We start from the raw sequence: 16844 nt of genomic DNA, 5'->3' as shown, positions 1-16844 counted from the left end.
GAGAGCGTTTGTGGTGTTCCCCCCATTGGCTATTCACAGGGAAAGACCACAAGGGAGCAGTAACCTGGTTACCTCAGTAACATGGTAACCTATAGTAGCAAACTCACATGCACGGATGCAAGCAAGTACGCATGCACACACGCACAGGGGGAAGGAGAAGCACAGGTGTCCGTTTCCATTGGCCCGATGACCTAAACGAGAGAAAATATCCAATTTCCCTCTATTTGTGGCAGTTCAAGCTGCTTCCCACCATTGGAGTAAAGTTAGACATAATGGATGTTCAGATGTTGCCCATTTCAATTATCCACCCTCCACTCTGAAAGTTGTCAGGGGGCTACTTCTGCCTGAACCCCCCGCCTCTCTCTCCCCAATCCGGCAGCCCAGCAATGCTTGTCCAATCTTAACAAGCTTTGCGCTACCCACTGGGCTCTGATTCAGCACGAGACCCGGTTAAATCCAATTACACAGGAGTCAGAGAGGTTGATTTTCCCATTAGAGATTCCATGCTGAGAATGAAGGCTGGATGATAACACTCACATCATCAGAACATTACTGCCAGGTCCCTCCCTCTCTTGCGCTACCTCTCTCTCTAACTTTCTCTCTCTCTCTCCCTCTCTCTCCCTCTCCCTCTCTCCCCCTCTCGCTCTCTCTCTCTCTCCCATTCCCCCTTTTCCTCTATCCCTCTCTTTCTCTCCCTTTTTCTCCCCTTTTCTTTCTTTCATAGTCCATCAAAGTAATTTTTTCAGAGCAGCGGAACGAGGGCCGGGCTCCCGTCTTCAGTTCATGTTCCAGCCGTGGAGTATACGGTCAGCAAGGTTAATTACTCCCTGTATACATTGAAGGCAGTTCTTTACTTTCACAACATTTCATGTCTCTGTCTGAAGCTACAGTATATGACATAAGAACCACCTGTATGTATTTCTTTCAACTTACAGTATGATTTAATTTGTATGTGAACAGCATTTTCCCCTATTCTGTATGAATAGCAACGGTCATCAAAATTGTTAAACCGTTTTAAAAACAATTTTAATAAATGCAACAGTTGGACAATGAACTTTTTGAATTTTTAAAATCCATCAGATATTGACTGAATTATAGCACATAAAACATTTTACTGGCACGGACAAATAATGAGTTCAGGGATTTTGGTAGGAATTCAAGTATTCCATTTATTGTCAAATGTTACTTTTTAAAAATAGAATGCACTCATATACAGTGCCTTCAGAAAGTATTCATACCCTTTTGACATATTCCAGATTTGATTGTGTTACAGCCTGAATTCAAAATGGATGACATAGATATTTGGTCTTTGCGAGCCATTGGAGAACCTCCCTGGTCTTTGAGAGCCATTGGAGAACCTCCCTGGTCTTTGCGAGCCATTGGAGAACCTCCCTGGTCTTTGTGGTTGAATCTGTGTTTGAAATTCACTGCTAGACTTAGGGACCTTACAGATAATTGTATGTGTGGGGTACAGAGATGAGGTAGTCATGTTAAACACTATTATTACACACAGAGTGAGTCCATGCAACTTATTATGTGACTTGTTAAGCACATTTTTACTCCTGAACTTATTTAGGCTTGCCATAACAAAAGAGTTGAATACTTATTGACTCAAGACATTTCACCTTTTATTTTTAATTAATTAGTAAACACTTTGTAAAACATAATTCCACTTTGACATAATGGAGTATTGTGTGTAGGCCAGTGATTTTTTTCTTCTCAATTTAATTGTTTTATTCAGGCTGTAACACAACAAAATCTGGAAAAATTAAAGAGGTGTGAATACTTTCTGAAAGCACTGTATACATTTTCTAAATAAAAAAATAAAAAAATAATAATAATAATAAATAATTTTCTAATGGTATCAGGTATTTACAAATATTTTGTGTTAATATAAAGACAATTATATGTGCCTTATTTGCATAAATACACTGGGCGTATTTTCATATATGAATAGATTAACATAAAGGGGTGGAACATGGCTGCAACCACCAAAAACGTGGCTCTGTCTAGGCCTACTTGCACTCACCTGCACTGTCTAGACTGCCTCATTAATTACTGTTGTTGTCACGTTCTGGTGCATAATTCAACAAGTGTGCCAACAGCAGGATACCCTCGGATTACACCTATCTATACATAATTTACATAGTTTGCAAGATCAGACATAATATCACTATAATCCGAGTGTTCATTTTCAGAAGTTGCTTTCATTTCAGCGCATCTAATTTGTAAACATTTAAACTGTATTAAATTATAACTTTTTTCAATTCCACACAAAATGAACACCCATCAAAATAACGTTATTCTTCTCTTTCTTGTGATGAAAGGGTCGAGACGATGTCTTAAATCCCAGACGAAGCTTTACCGTTCTTATAGATGCAACGAAAAGACAATGTATTCCATGAGCCCATTTCAGCCATCACCAGGATGTGTTTGATAGGACCTTATAAACACTTCCGCGGGCGTAACGTTTATGGGAAAAAACGACTGGCACAAGCAAGGGTATAAAAGAGTCGCAGGAGTAAAATTAAAGCAATCAATCCAGCGATATTTAAGTGACAATCAGTAGCAGTGCGTGGGTAAAATCACTGGGGAAGCCAGCATGGTCAAGCAAGTTAATGTTTCCGACATTTTCAGACCACTAAACAACTATTGACTTAGAACCACAGAGTTACCGCAAGTAGCAAAGAACAGGAGCTGCCTCAACTATTCCAGCACCATTTCAACTTCAACATCATCAAATCAACTATGCTTAGTCTAATACAGTGACAACTAAAAGATACCAAAAACAATTTAGTCCAATCAACTTAAGCTAAATATGATGTCCATGGTTCTGAATTCTGTGTGCTTGCGTGCGTGTGTGTGCCGTGTTCTTGATAGTAGAAAAACATGTTGACTCACACTACTTATAGAGAAACGCTAATGCCATCCTCCTCTCTTTCATGTTGACAAAACGGTCTACCACTCTGTCATACAGTACACACTTTTATTTTTTGTTGTCCTAGGCTACCTGGCTAAAATGCTTGCTCCCTAGCCTAACTTCCATTCATGGATAACATTAGCTAGTTAACATTAGCCTTCTACATCTAGCTAGGTATTGAACTTTCATCCTCCCAGGCCAGGGGCACAACAATGTATGAATTAATGGTTGGATCAGAATGGAGAATTAAGTAAAACCACAAGTCCAAATCCCTATCTCCATCCATGGCTAATTTAGGAAAGGGCCAATTTTAGCTAGCTGGCTAGCTATCCACCTGAGATGCAACAATTCAAGTTTTTCTGTCAATGAGGTATGATCTCAATGGGATTTGATAGGAGTGATGCCAAATCCAAGCTGGCTTCCCGTGACACTTTTTTTTGTGCGCCAGGACCATTCACAGTTGAGCTCGCTCAGTTTAGCTCAAAGCTGATTGGCTAATTTTTTATACTTTTTTTGTCAAGGGATGCCAGATGCTCGCTGGCTTCCCTTCTCTTCAGTGCTACGGGTGGCAACAATGTCATACTCGTTTGGACCAGACAGCATCAGAGATGGCCTACACATAGAGAGACAGAGGGGCACTGTTTCGATCGCTCGGATGCATTCTCCTGTGAGATACATTCAGCCTCTTGTGAAGTGAAGGAAAATGATGAAACACAGAGACTAAATTATTTTATGTTTTTATTTTATTGGCCCATTTTTGGGGGAAGCCTGGCTTCCCTTGGCATCTATGAAAACACGCCACTTGACAAGTGGATTTTTCACCCCTCAAACACAGGAAATAGTTGACTGAAAAATACAGGTCCTCAGGTGGGCGGGGCATGCGCTTTGCTAGTATGAACAACCTGACTATACAGCACTGAATACAGCTCAGCTGTGATGATATCCTTTACACCACTTAAAGATCCACAATGCAGAGAAACAGGAAGGCACAAAGGATAAGGGTGAAAAAGTGACCAAAAGTTATTCCCAACTTGGTCGACCTTGCACTATGGCCATTGCACTATGCCCAATGGGCCCTGGTCATTTGAGTAATTTAGCAGATGCTCTTATAAAGAGCGAATGACAGTAGTGAGTGCATACGTTCTCGTACTGGACCACATGGGAATCGCACTCACAACCCTGGCATTGCATCACTGGTGAATGAGAAGGATACTTTTTCTCCATCTTACCCTCTAAGCCAGTGGTTCTCAAACCTCTCCTCGTGGATCCCAGCCGTTCCATGTATTTGATCTATTCCAGAGCTAGCACACCTGATTCAACTTGTCAACTAATCATCAAGCCTTTGACTAGGTCAATCAGGTGAGCTAGTTCAGGGCTACAACAAAATTGTGAAACATATTGGGGTCCCTGAGAAGAGGTTTGAGAAACACTGCTTAGCCAGTGTTTGTTAATCCTGGTTCTGAGAACCCAATGGAGTGCACATGTATGTTTTTGCTCTAGCACTACACACCTAATTCAAATCATCAAAACTGGATGATCAATTGATCATTTCAATCAGCTGTGTAGCGCTATGGCAAAAACTACAATGTGCAAGCCTTTGGGTCCCCAGGACCAGGATGAAGAAACACTGCTCTAAGCCTATGAAAAGGGCCGTCCTCCCCAAAGAACACACATGATTGGTCTTGACCCGGGTCACACAAAGGTCAACCGCATTGATCTCGCTAAAGCTGAAAGATGGAGGGTGTGTGATCTCCCAATACAATAGCATTGTGACAGAGGAACTGAAGCAACTTTTAGATGTTAGGTCAATGCAGCAGTCTCCCAGAGCACTGTCATCATCTGCCATGTCAAATAGAAGAGGAGGGATTGAATCTGTAAGAGAGAATTTAGATCAAGCCTGTCCGAGAGAGTCCCCCCTGCAGTTCAACCTCTTTCACTGCTCCCTCTCTGTCTGATGCTAACAGCTAGCTGCCTGTGTTGGAGCATATTGAGAGCTGACTGGTTCAAAGTAAATACATAATGGTGCTTTTTTAGTGTCCTCCTGACCCTACACCATTACAACTTCATTGCCAGTCCTGAAGTAGTCCATCTTCACTCTCTCTAGACCATTTTAGAACAACAGAATGGATGGACTAGCGGCAGTCACTTTTTGTAACTCTTTTTAGTGTTTTTGTCTTTTTCATAATTGAGTATAAATATGAGTATAATGTCATAATAGCATCTTGCAATGTCTAATTGGGTGTACTGATAGAGTCTAGAGATGTCTGGTCAACCACCTATTTTTTCATCTTCAATGGTCAGAGCAGACACTGATGTCGACCTACTGTAGTGTCCAGGATTTGTAGATACTCCAAAAACATCTCCATTACAACAAATGTGTAAACTTCAATATGTGTTGATGGAACCGTGGTTCAGTGGTCAAATCCCACTGTTTCCCCATTATTCCTGAGCAAAGGCACAAGAGAGAATGTCATCACTGTATTCTCTGAACAGGCAGTCGTTTACTGGGACATCCTTTTCTGATGCAGACAGTGGTGACTTTACTTGTGTAGGGGGATCTAGTGATCTGGGTCCGTGTTCTTAAAGCATCTAAGACTAGGAGTGCTGATCTAGGATAAGGTCCCCCCTGTCTACGCACTTCTGCTCTGAGATACTTTATGAATATGGGCCCTGGTTGATTGCCTTGGCTGTACTGTATGTCACAGACTCCAATCCTTAATCAGTATAATGTAACTAATGTAACCACTTCTGAAATCCATTGAGAGAGCAATGTCACAGTCAAAATGACATCAGCCTGTAAACACACAAGCAGAGCTGTAAATGTTTTGTTACATTTACCATTGTGACACTACAGTGCATCTTTCTTTCTCTTGCTCAACATATTTTTTCACTTTCTCAAATTATGTATCTCAAAATAATTTCTCTCCACATATTTTTTCCTCTCTCTTAACATAATAATATAAAAAAGCCTGTAGAGATAACATTGTTACATATTTATGCAAGAGCTATAGGAAGACAATAGAATGGTCAGACTATAAAAAAAAAAACTAGATATGCTTGAAGCAGTGAAGGGGGTTGTGGTCCCTCGGCAAATAATCTAAGTAGAGCCCTGTGAATAATACAGTGTAACCCCACGGGCTCTAGGACCTCGATTTTCTGGATATTTGGGGAAGCTCTTATTTTGTCCGTTACGTTCATGCATGTAATCATTGATTGTGTCCATTGCGACAGCGTGATTTACCATCTGTGGTGTCCCAAGGGTTGACACTGCGTTCATTGGCTCTATCCCCACAGGCTTAGAGGAATTTGTGTTAATTTCCGGTTGGGAATTTTACTCTTATAGGTCTCTCAAATTCTAGTTGTGTATGTGAACGTGGACAACATATTGTAAAGTTGGTAAACCCACCAAAATAACAGTGAAATAGAAAACTTGTCCACCTTTCCTAAGTAGTTGTCCTTAGCAGTTTAGCCCATACGAGCCTATTGCTTCCAATTTTTATTGTCACCTAAAGTAGGCTAAGACTGAAGTCGAAATACTGTGTCCCATAACACAGGTTGACATCACCAACTCAAATCTCTTCTGACAAGTGTCAACTTTGCAGCCCTGTTGTTTCCTTGGCTCCCTTTACCTCCCCTGCGCGCCTCCCAGCCTATTTTTCCCGCTGTTGTGCGGAGAAAGACGCGGGTGCAGCGGCGGGGAAACAAATTGTCTGCAAGCACTCGCCTTTTAATTCACATTCATTCAGTTTCAGACGCTCACAAGTAGCGATAGACACCACCAGTCGAAGGTCTGTAATAACGACTATTGTTGGAATACTTGAAAACTGGAACTTGGGAGGACTGGACATTATATCGAAGGGAAATTGTATAGGGTACAAATATGCTATAGGACTACATTTTTCTTAATCAGTTATTCCTCTTATTTTTTCACATTTGTTTTTTATTTACATCATTGTTTTTTTTTCTATCTAGCGCTGATTTCCAATTAAGACTGGGCAAAGTGATGCATTTGTGTTGTGTATTGTAGGCTATAGCGACGCATCAAAAGCGCACCTGCGCCTCGATCATGACCAAACAATTTATTTTAGCTGACTAACAAAAAGTACCACACAAGTAGGCTACCATATGTCTCCGTACAATGTCAATTGTCAACAATATTGGATAGACTGAGTGGCTGCAGCTATAGTGTGTTTTATTGTTTTGAAACCATCCTTTCTCAAATTCAGGGTCGTTTATCCAGAAACTGCACAATCACAGTTATTAAAGGAAGTACTAGCCTAGGTCTAAATGCAATAGTGCGAACAGACTGCATATTTTTTTTTGTCCATTCGGATGGTGTACCGTCTTCCACGGAAGTCAATTACAAATTGTTACATTGGCAGCAGCTGTCAAACCCTTGGGATCCTGCCCCTTGAGCAACAAGAGGCTAGGTTGAGGTAGGTAGGCCTATTGCGCATGACAGTCTGCTGGACAGCTCCAGAGAGGGAAATTTAAAAACGGTTTTTGGGAAACAAGTGCAGCACAGTGAAAACACAGTAGGCTACACGGGCTCGTCAACAACTACATTTTTCTGCAGATTATCCTAAACAGGTAAGACTTTACTTTTTTCGGTATTACAAGGATGAATGTCAGCAAATAGTTTTGAGACTTTCAGTGAGAGGGGATTATTTAAATTAGAAGACGTTTCGTTTTTAAGTCATTTTCAGTAAGAGTGGGAAACGCTGCCATATTTTGGGATTCCACAGCAAGTCGTTTTTAAAAAACGGCAAAATAAATAGAAAAGCAATCAATTTGTTTTCTATATTGTAAAACGTCAATGTTATATTTATTTGAAGCATAGGCCTACATATGTGAACTGAGAATACACCTGTAACTTGTGTATAAAAAAAATCACAAAAGTATTGTTTGTTGTCTATTTTAATTTGCAATTGTTATGTTTTTGCCATGATAGCGGATATGATTGTCATTAGCTTATATCAGTATTGTTATTAACTGGTCCTAATCAGATTCAGATTGTTTTTAGAGCACATTCATTGTAGCCTATATGATTAAGAAATATATATAATAAGCTTATTTTCCTCCATAAGTAGTCTGTTTGATGTGCTAATATTTTATTTATCTAAAGGTCAGTATAATAGCCTATATAATGAGTAGACAAAACAAGGAAACTAAAAGGAATTCAAATTGTTATGTCAGTTTTTAAAACAGAAATAGGTCTAGGCCTAAATTACATTAAGTATTGACGGCTAGATGTCTTATGCAGAAGCACTTTTTCCTTGTTGCAGCATTATCAAATATCCCAGGAAATGATAGAAAGTGGAATTACGTCCAGGATGTCAGGAATTCTAGAACATTTAGGTCATCATCCCTCTCCACAAGACTACAGGTAAGACTGGATTTGTGAATTGTAATGATATAAGGTTTTTGATCAATGTTGTATCTTTGTAAAGTTGGCTACACTTAACAAAAAATATGAAAATATGATTCAAAATGTTCAGATATTTGTATTTGTATTTATTATGGATCCCCATTAGCTGCTGCCAAGGCAGCAGCTACTCTTCCTGGGGTCCAACACAATTAAGGCAGTTATACATTTTAAAAACATTACAATACATTCATAACATATTTCACAACATATTAAGTGTGTGCCCTCAGGCCTCTACTCTACTACCACATATCTATAACACAAAATCCATGTGTACATGTGTGTAAAGTGCGTATGTTATCGTGTGTTTGTATGCATGTGTCTATGTTTGTGTTGCTTCACAGTCCCCGCTGTTCCATAAGGTGTATAAAGACAACTCCAAGATATGTTTTCCAAAATCTCCCTATACTGTATTTTTAATCCAACGGTAGACGGACAGCCCTTTCAGTGAAGGGAGGGGGTGTATGAAAAAGGGGAAGGAAAAAACAGAAAGAATAAATGATTTTGTCTGAATTGATCTGTCAGAAACCATCAGCTCTGTTTACACTCCCGCTGCCGGCACACAGTGAGACTGAGCCTCTTGGCCCGCTGGCTCCAAGGGGGAGATGGGGCTCTCCGGGTCACTAGCGAGGAGAAGTGGCTCTCAATTAGAAGGAGGTGGGAGTGGGGTCTGTGTAGTATTGAACCTCTGGGAAAGCTGGTGCGACTTGTGCTAGACGGGGGACACTATAGATGAACATGCCATGCCTCGTTGAACATGCTCTTTATTGTGGGTTAAGTGGGGGGTGTAAAGGGGAGGGGCATCCTAATTGCTGTACAAATATTTATGGTGATTGGCCTAGGCCTAGAGATGCATGAATAAGCATGAAGAATGTGTGCTCATGAGTTTTACATATAAAATATGTGTTATATAGGCTATGACTGTTTCCAATCGTGTTTAAATGTTTTGATCAAATCCCACTAATCGTTAAAGGGATGTTCATGTTCTACTCAAATACAACCTAACATGATTTTTGTACCTTGGTTGTAGTCAATTCCTCATTCATTTAGAAAATGTGCCCAACACACCATACAAACACCCAAATCCTATATTACAAATGTACCCTTTCTGAAGGTCGTGTCTGCATTAGATTTTTGAAAAGTTGCGTTATCATGTTATAGGCCTAATCCACTTGCAGATTTTGATTTGATGCAACACAATGACAACATTCAAAAGTGGTTTGAACCCCAATAAAGTTCAGACATGTCCTTCCGGAAAGGATACTACTGTAATATGAGTTGGATTGGTCTGTTTGTAAGGTGTTTTAGACATATTTCAGAATGTATGGGGCCCTATGTTGATACTGACAAAACACAATGACTATCAAATACCTAAGTAAAATAAACAAAATACATATCCCCAAAACTGTCTTGGGGATCTGACTACAGCCAAGGTAAGTGGCAAATCATGTTAGGTTGTATTGAGTTTAACATCCCTGAAGACCAAAATAGTAATCTTGTTGGTATATGCTTCCATTGGAACTAGTGCTCTCTAAAATGTGTTTTACCTATTTGGATTTAGCCTTAACTCAGGGTTGCTGCTGGTGAGGCAAATATTTTTAGTTTTTTGTGTGTGTGTGTGTTTTTAAGAGAGAGAGAGAGAGCGCGTGTGTGTGTGTGTGTGTGTGTGTGTGTGTGTGTGTGTGTGTGTGTGTGTGTGTGTGTGTCGTGTAAGTAGGCACGTGTGCATGTGTCTTTTTTGGGGGGTATGAGGAGCTCATACTACAAATCTCAAGTAGAAATAGGTGTCTCTGGTGTTGTCTGTGGTGTTGTCTGTGGTGTTGTCTGTGGTGTATAGTTTCACAGGAGCATCTGTCACTCTGCTTTGAAATGGACGGTTATTCACAAGCCTTTACTAGCACATGCAGTCAAGGTGTCCAAAACCTTGTGCCAAGGCAAAGCTCTGGGTGAAATTATGTAATTTATTCAGGTGACAGGCTGAGTGAGCAGTGTGGCCTGACCTCCAACAACCCCACCCTCCTCCCCCCAGGCCCCTAGGGCCCCGTCTACTGCCCTTCTGGGTGGAGGGAGGGGGGATAGTGTGAGGGGAGAGGGTGGAAAGGGACAGGGAAGCAGATGGCATCCTATTTGTCCCTCTTGTATGAGGGCTGTCATTCCAACAGATTAATGCAAGGGCTGGTAAAAAAAAAAAAAAAACGGCAGAGACAATCAAGGAAGGGTCTGGGGGGAAACAATAGAGCCACGTGCCACCGGACAGATTTGTCGTTTGGGACACAATAGGTGATCATTTTTCAATAGACAAGGCCAACTGTTGCAGAGCGACATGTGCCGCTCTCCCATATTTTCAAATGATCTCATGCGCTGTTTACTTATGATTCAGCCAATGGGTAGAGGGAGATTGTAGTCACCTGATGTAGGGGTGATTTTGTTTGCAGTTGGGATGGGGTGGGGAGCGGGGGATCCTACAGTGTCCAGACCCACAAAGTAACTGAATAGTGAGTGTTGTCATAGCGACCCCAATTACTGAAGTATTCTACAGTAAGTGTGTGCAGAGACGACTGGAGAGGATTCAAGAGGATTCTTCTCTTTTCTCCCCGCAGAGCCCTCCTGTATTAACATAAATAATGAGCAAAAGCTGATTGGCACCCCATGCCCTGATTAAGCAGAAATTAAGCAGTAAATCTTAACCAATATTGTACGCAGGTATGGGAATTAATTGTAGACAATACTAAATCCTCATTAGGTGGTGGTTATGTTGCAAATCTAGTGATCACTTTTGTATTTTTTTATTTGTATTTCCCAAAACTCAGGAAGTAGATGAGACCATTAAAATTGTTGATGAGGAAGGTCACAAGCAAGTTACTGAAGAGGGATTAATAATGCTGAGAATGTTGGCTTTTTATCCATAATGTTACTATTACAGTAATTAGCTAATCAAAAAGCTGTCTATAATCTACTTGTGGTAAATCCCAGATAAGATAATACTCCTGGATTATGATTCATTTTCACTTCTCCCACTCCAATGTTGAATGTATTACTATAGGTTTAATGGAATAAATATCTGTTCAGTCTGTGTCCTGTATATTTGCCTTAGATATAACCAGACCTGGGTTCGAATACTATTTATAAAGCGGGTACTTACACATTTGTTTTGGGGTTTGAACTTTAAAAAAAAAAAATATTGCTTCCATGGCAACAATGATTTCAACTAGTATTTGAAAACCAGGTCTGGATATAACCTACAGTTGTATGCTAGGCTGTGTATCTGAGTGGTTGTGTTGCTTGTGTCCCGTCCCTGAAGACTTCTGACCACAGACCCCTCCCAGCTTCGAGAGGATCTCCCTGGGGAACTTCAGTCTCTGTCTTGGCTCACATCTGTAGACGTTCCCCGGCTGCAGCAGATGGCCGATGGTCATGGTGGTGGCGGAGGAGACTTCAACGGGCCTTCCCAGGGGCAGGGGGGCAACCTGCTGGAACAGCAGACAGGTGAGACACACACACACGCACACACAGACACACACACACCAATTGGGGGAGGCTGCACCGTTTCAAATCCACACACACGCTCTGATTGGATAGTTCAGGAGTGCTGCTGGGCTCTGATGTTGAGGAGGACAAATTGACCAAAGTTTTATTACAGTTGGAAACATAAATGCCAACCTGGCTAATGAGACTGGCAAGACCAATATAATTATTAAAGTACAGTATAAGGGGATACAGACCTGGGCCTATGCTGATACATGATAGGGCCATGGGCCCTGTTTACATGCTTTACAAATGCATCCTTCCTTCTTATCTTCCTTGAAGCCCAATCATATATCCGAATGGTTGGATTGTTGAAAGTAATAGCGTGGTAGCCTTGCTCAGCCCTATCCAATCACTTGTGCTTACCTCGAGGAAGTGAGGAAGGAAGGATGCATTTCTAAAGTATTGGAGATTGGAGACTGACCTGGATTTTGTACTGCTTCCTTCCTCACAGCTCAGCTGAACAACATGACCATGACAGGGGGACAGGGAGCCATGATCCACCTACAGAGCAACATGCAGCACAGCCCCCTGGGAATTAACGTCATCACCGCCCACAGCGGAAATGTAAGTTATGCATCCTGACATTTAATTTTTAAAAATCATTTATCCAAACTGTTTTATTAATCAATGTTTATACTCTAGCTAAAGTAAATCATATAGTAAATATACTAAACTTGCCCTGGGTCTATTCCACAGATGTCTCCATTCTCCATGAATGGGCAGCCCTCCCCGGGGTACCAATGCCCTGCCTCTGTCTACCAACCTACAGCCCAACAAGTGTTCACTCTGACCCAGGCTAGCCAGCAGGTAACTACGTCATCACTACAACTGGGCTGTGGATACAGTTTGTGAATTAGACATTAATTGTTACATATAATTATATAGTATTGTTAGAGTATTTAGTGTTACTATCCAGTTATAAGAGCAAACAGTGTATAACTAAATGACAATGTAACAACCTATTAATATAGTATTGTTACTAGAGTAATTACAGCGTTACTACATGGGTATAATGTAGTGTTAGAGATTACTCTATTAGTTTCCGGCCTACTGCTGATTAAGGGTTTGATGTTTAGATGGCATTAATTAAAACGACAACAAAAAAATTTATAAGGTGAAAATAATACACAATACAAATATTCTAGATTGTTCTCTCATTTTCTCTCAGTGTTCTCCTGCTGGGCTCTATAGCAATGTCTCCTTCAACAACCAGAGCCTGTTCACACAGCCGCGCTTGGCTCCACAAAACCAGGACCTACAGCCCAAGTCTTTCCCCAAGCCCATCTACTCCTACAGGTGAACTTACCCCTGGGCCAAGGGGCATTACAGTAGTATTGTATTACCTGGGTCATATTCATTAGGGCACACAACGGAAAATGACAAGTTCAGGTAGTTCCCTGTTTCAGTCCATTTTCTTCACTTTGGTGCCTAATAAACATGACCCTGGTCTAATTATCAACCGCATGTAATGCATTTACTTCCTAGATTTATAACTAAACGGTAATATTGTCTTGCTACTATGATCCATCCTCAGCTGTTTGATTGCTATGGCTCTGAAGAACAGCAAGACGGGCAGTCTCCCCGTCAGCGAGATCTACAGCTTTATGAAGGAGCATTTCCCCTACTTTAAGGTAAGACTTGAGCAGATCCTCTAAGGGCTGGTTTCTCGGGCCCAGTTTAAGCCTAACCCTGGACTAAAAAGCATGCTCAATGAAGAATCACAATTGAAAATGCTTTTTAGTCCAGGACTGGGTCCAGAAAACTGGCCTAATATTCAATAGGGATTGGGGAAGCAGAGATATTGCATGGAAGTAAGCACTGTGTTTAGTGAGTCGTCTAAAGGTCTCCTTCCTCTCCTTGTGTTTGTTTTCCCTGAAGACAGCACCAGACGGATGGAAGAACTCAGTTCGGCACAACCTGTCTCTAAACAAGTGCTTTGAGAAGGTGGAGAACAAGATGAGCGGCTCCTCGCGTAAGGGCTGCCTCTGGGCCCTGAACCCGGCCAAGATCGACAAGATGGAGGAGGAGATGCAGAAGTGGAAGCGCAAGGACCTGCCAGCCATCCGTCGCAGCATGGCCAACCCAGGTGAGACCACAGGGCTGACTGAGGCCTATTCACACATAACCTGGGTCCTGTTCATTAGTCACAAAAGAAAAGAAAAGGGACTGAAACCGGGAGGAACAACCTGGACTCATTTTCCTTTTCCTTTGCTAAATGTTTTTAAAAATCCTTTGTGTGCTCTATTGAACACGGCCCATCAATGAAGGACACGACCCACCACCAATGAAGATGATTATTCCCCCATGTCAATGTGGCAACTGTCATGGCTACAGTACAGTTGGCTATGTTCCAATCGACACTAACATGCTACATTTCTGTGGGCTGCGATAAGCAGCATCACAGAGAAAGAATCTGCTAAGTTTTTTGTTTTAAATGGACAGTCATCAGTCTGTCATCAGTTGCTAAACTTCACTGTTTTTCTCTCTCTGTCAGATGAGTTGGACAAGCTGATAACGGACCGGCCAGAGAGCTGCAGACGAAAGCCCATGGACCCCGGGATGACCCGTCTCCCCAGCTGTCTGTCCGGCCTATCACTGCCTGTCCCGGGCCAGATGCAGCCCCAGCCCGTGGTCACCCTGTCCCTGCAGTGCCTGCCCATGCACCAGCACCACCAGCTTCATGCCCAGCTCCAGGCCCATGCCCAGGCCAGGCTGGCCCCGGTGTCCCCCGCCCAGACACCCCCACTCCACACCGTTCCTGACCTCTCACACAGCCCCCTCGCCACCGAGCATCCCGGCAAGCAGCCTCATGACTTCTACAGTCTCCATGGTGACGTCAACGCAGAGGTGGACGCATTGGACCCCAGCATCATGGACTTTGCTCTACAAGGTGGGTAGCTATTGTACCTAGTAACAACATGATATACTGTTTTAACAATCCGCAAACCAATGTTACTTTGCATGGCAGTTGGCCATTTTCTTGTCTCTTAGAAGCAGTGATGACCAGTGACGTGACAAAATTAGTTTATTCTGTCCTCAGGTAACCTGTGGGAGGAGATGAAAGACGACAGCTTTAATCTGGAGGCATTGGGCACCTTCAGTAACTCTCCCCTGCGTTTGTCTGACTGTGACCTGGGCACTATGACTGGCAGCCTCCCTCCTGTCTCCAGCGGAGGCAGCATGCCCTTCTCAGACCTGCAGGCGACGGGCCTGTTCACCTCATACGCCGCCCTGGATGCCCTCTCCTCCCAGTACATGGGCACACCAGGCAACAGCAAGCCCATCACTGCCCTGCTTTAATGAAATGAAAACATCCCAACCACAGAGTGGAAGTTAAAAGATAGAGCTGTGCTGATGCATCACCAACAGAATCAAAATAGCTTTTTTTTTGGCACAGTGGCTCTACTTGTCAATCCCACTCCTGGCACCAACCCCCCCCATTGGTATTCTCTGTCCACAATGACAGTGCAACTTGTGTTGCCGTCTCCAAGCCACTACCTCAGATGGGAGAAAGAGGTTCGTTTGGAGACTGATTTGATTTGATCAAAATCATTTTAAAACCACACACATATACTGTAAGCAAGAGGAGTAACCAATGGTGGCTAAGAGGAAAACTGAAATTGGGAGCAAATTGACTAAAATATACGGACATCTCTGGTGGAACTTTGCCAAGCAAAGACTCAAGAACTGTCCTGCCCTGTAGTACACCAACTACTAACTTACCATCTGCTAGTTATTGTACCATTGGCATTCCTGTGTTTGTAAGCCTTACCATGGTACTGTTAGTTCCCTGTTCTTTATCTGTTGTCTGTATCATGCTAGGAAGTATTACTGTAATGTTTTATTTATATTGGAGAAAGGGAGGAATTTATCAAACACTGTTTACTGTATATATTTGTATGTTTCAAATCCCTTCTATCTCCACGGAAAAGCTTTTGTTTCTTAAACAGTGTTTCCCCATACATTCCAAAACACCAATATCAAAATCTGTCATAACAGCATTTGTAGACCATTTTACAAAGTTCAGCATTGGAAAATATGCTAAAATTAGTCAAATTCTGAATTCATAATATTAATTGAATTATTCACATGATTCTTTATGACTAAAGGATGTCAGGCTACATGTACTGTAAAATTACGCAAAAATAATAAAATCACACTGGGTAAATCAGTTTCAGTTTCTTGCTGAAAATATATTCATTACATTTATTTACTTTCCCTCTTATTAGGGTAATGTACAGTAAATAGCAGATATTTTACATATATTATTGACACAATTTGAAATGGATATCTGGTATTTTGTTGAAGGCAACAGCAGGAGAACAGGTTGGGGTCTCTTGGTTACAATTTTGTCATTTATCCATTGTACCATTGTCTGCCCCTGTTCACCTGAGTTTAAGCAACAAATAGCATTATATAAAACACAATGAAAACATGTACATGTATTCATATCACATACAACAAGTTATCATAAATCATGGTCTTCTTTAGTGTCCATTTCTTCCAAATGAGCACCGTACAAATACTATAGGTGGGAATTTATCTACTGGCATTTAGATTGTTCAGCCAGACTCTGGTATACACCATCAGTAACCAGGTCTCCATCCACCCTTTTTATGCCAGTAAAGTACATGTTGGATAAAACAGGTGATGACAGGCCTGATGGAAACCACACATTTGTAAGTAAACTTTACAAATGTCGACAAAACAAAATACGCTAGACAAGGTGGGTTCTTTTTGTGTCTGTAAAATGTATTATGCGAGAAATGGCGGTGGAAATGCCTTTATGCGAAAATATTAATATAATAACCATCATATCAAAGTAAACTTGGAGTCACGTGATGACCTGTTGTGTGATCCTCCCACTACGACTCAGGAAAGCATGCCGTTTATTAGGCTACAGATTAAATACATTATTATGAATTTCACAGGGTGGTGAAAGTACACAGTGATGAGCTTGATGTTCCTTTC

At 41.6% G+C, this 16844-nt stretch overlaps 1 protein-coding gene across 1 annotated transcript; it reads left to right on the top strand.

Moving 5' to 3' along the window:
* The first annotated feature begins 6622 nt into the window (after positions 1-6622).
* On the top strand, positions 6623-16639 carry LOC121584522 (forkhead box protein N4). Its single transcript, XM_041900442.1, has 10 exons — positions 6623-7510; positions 8206-8306; positions 11647-11831; positions 12325-12437; positions 12570-12680; positions 13042-13169; positions 13408-13504; positions 13752-13959; positions 14368-14763; positions 14914-16639. Exons 2-10 carry the CDS (start codon positions 8227-8229, stop codon positions 15171-15173), a joined length of 1578 nt encoding a protein of 525 aa, XP_041756376.1. The 5' UTR covers positions 6623-7510; positions 8206-8226; the 3' UTR covers positions 15174-16639.
* Positions 16640-16844: the final 205 nt, after the last annotated feature.

This window comes from Coregonus clupeaformis, chromosome 16, assembly GCF_020615455.1.
Source record: "Coregonus clupeaformis isolate EN_2021a chromosome 16, ASM2061545v1, whole genome shotgun sequence".
Lineage (NCBI taxonomy): Eukaryota > Metazoa > Chordata > Actinopteri > Salmoniformes > Salmonidae > Coregonus > Coregonus clupeaformis.
The sequence above is the reverse complement of the archived record's forward strand: the minus strand, read 5'-3'. Positions and strand labels throughout refer to the sequence as shown.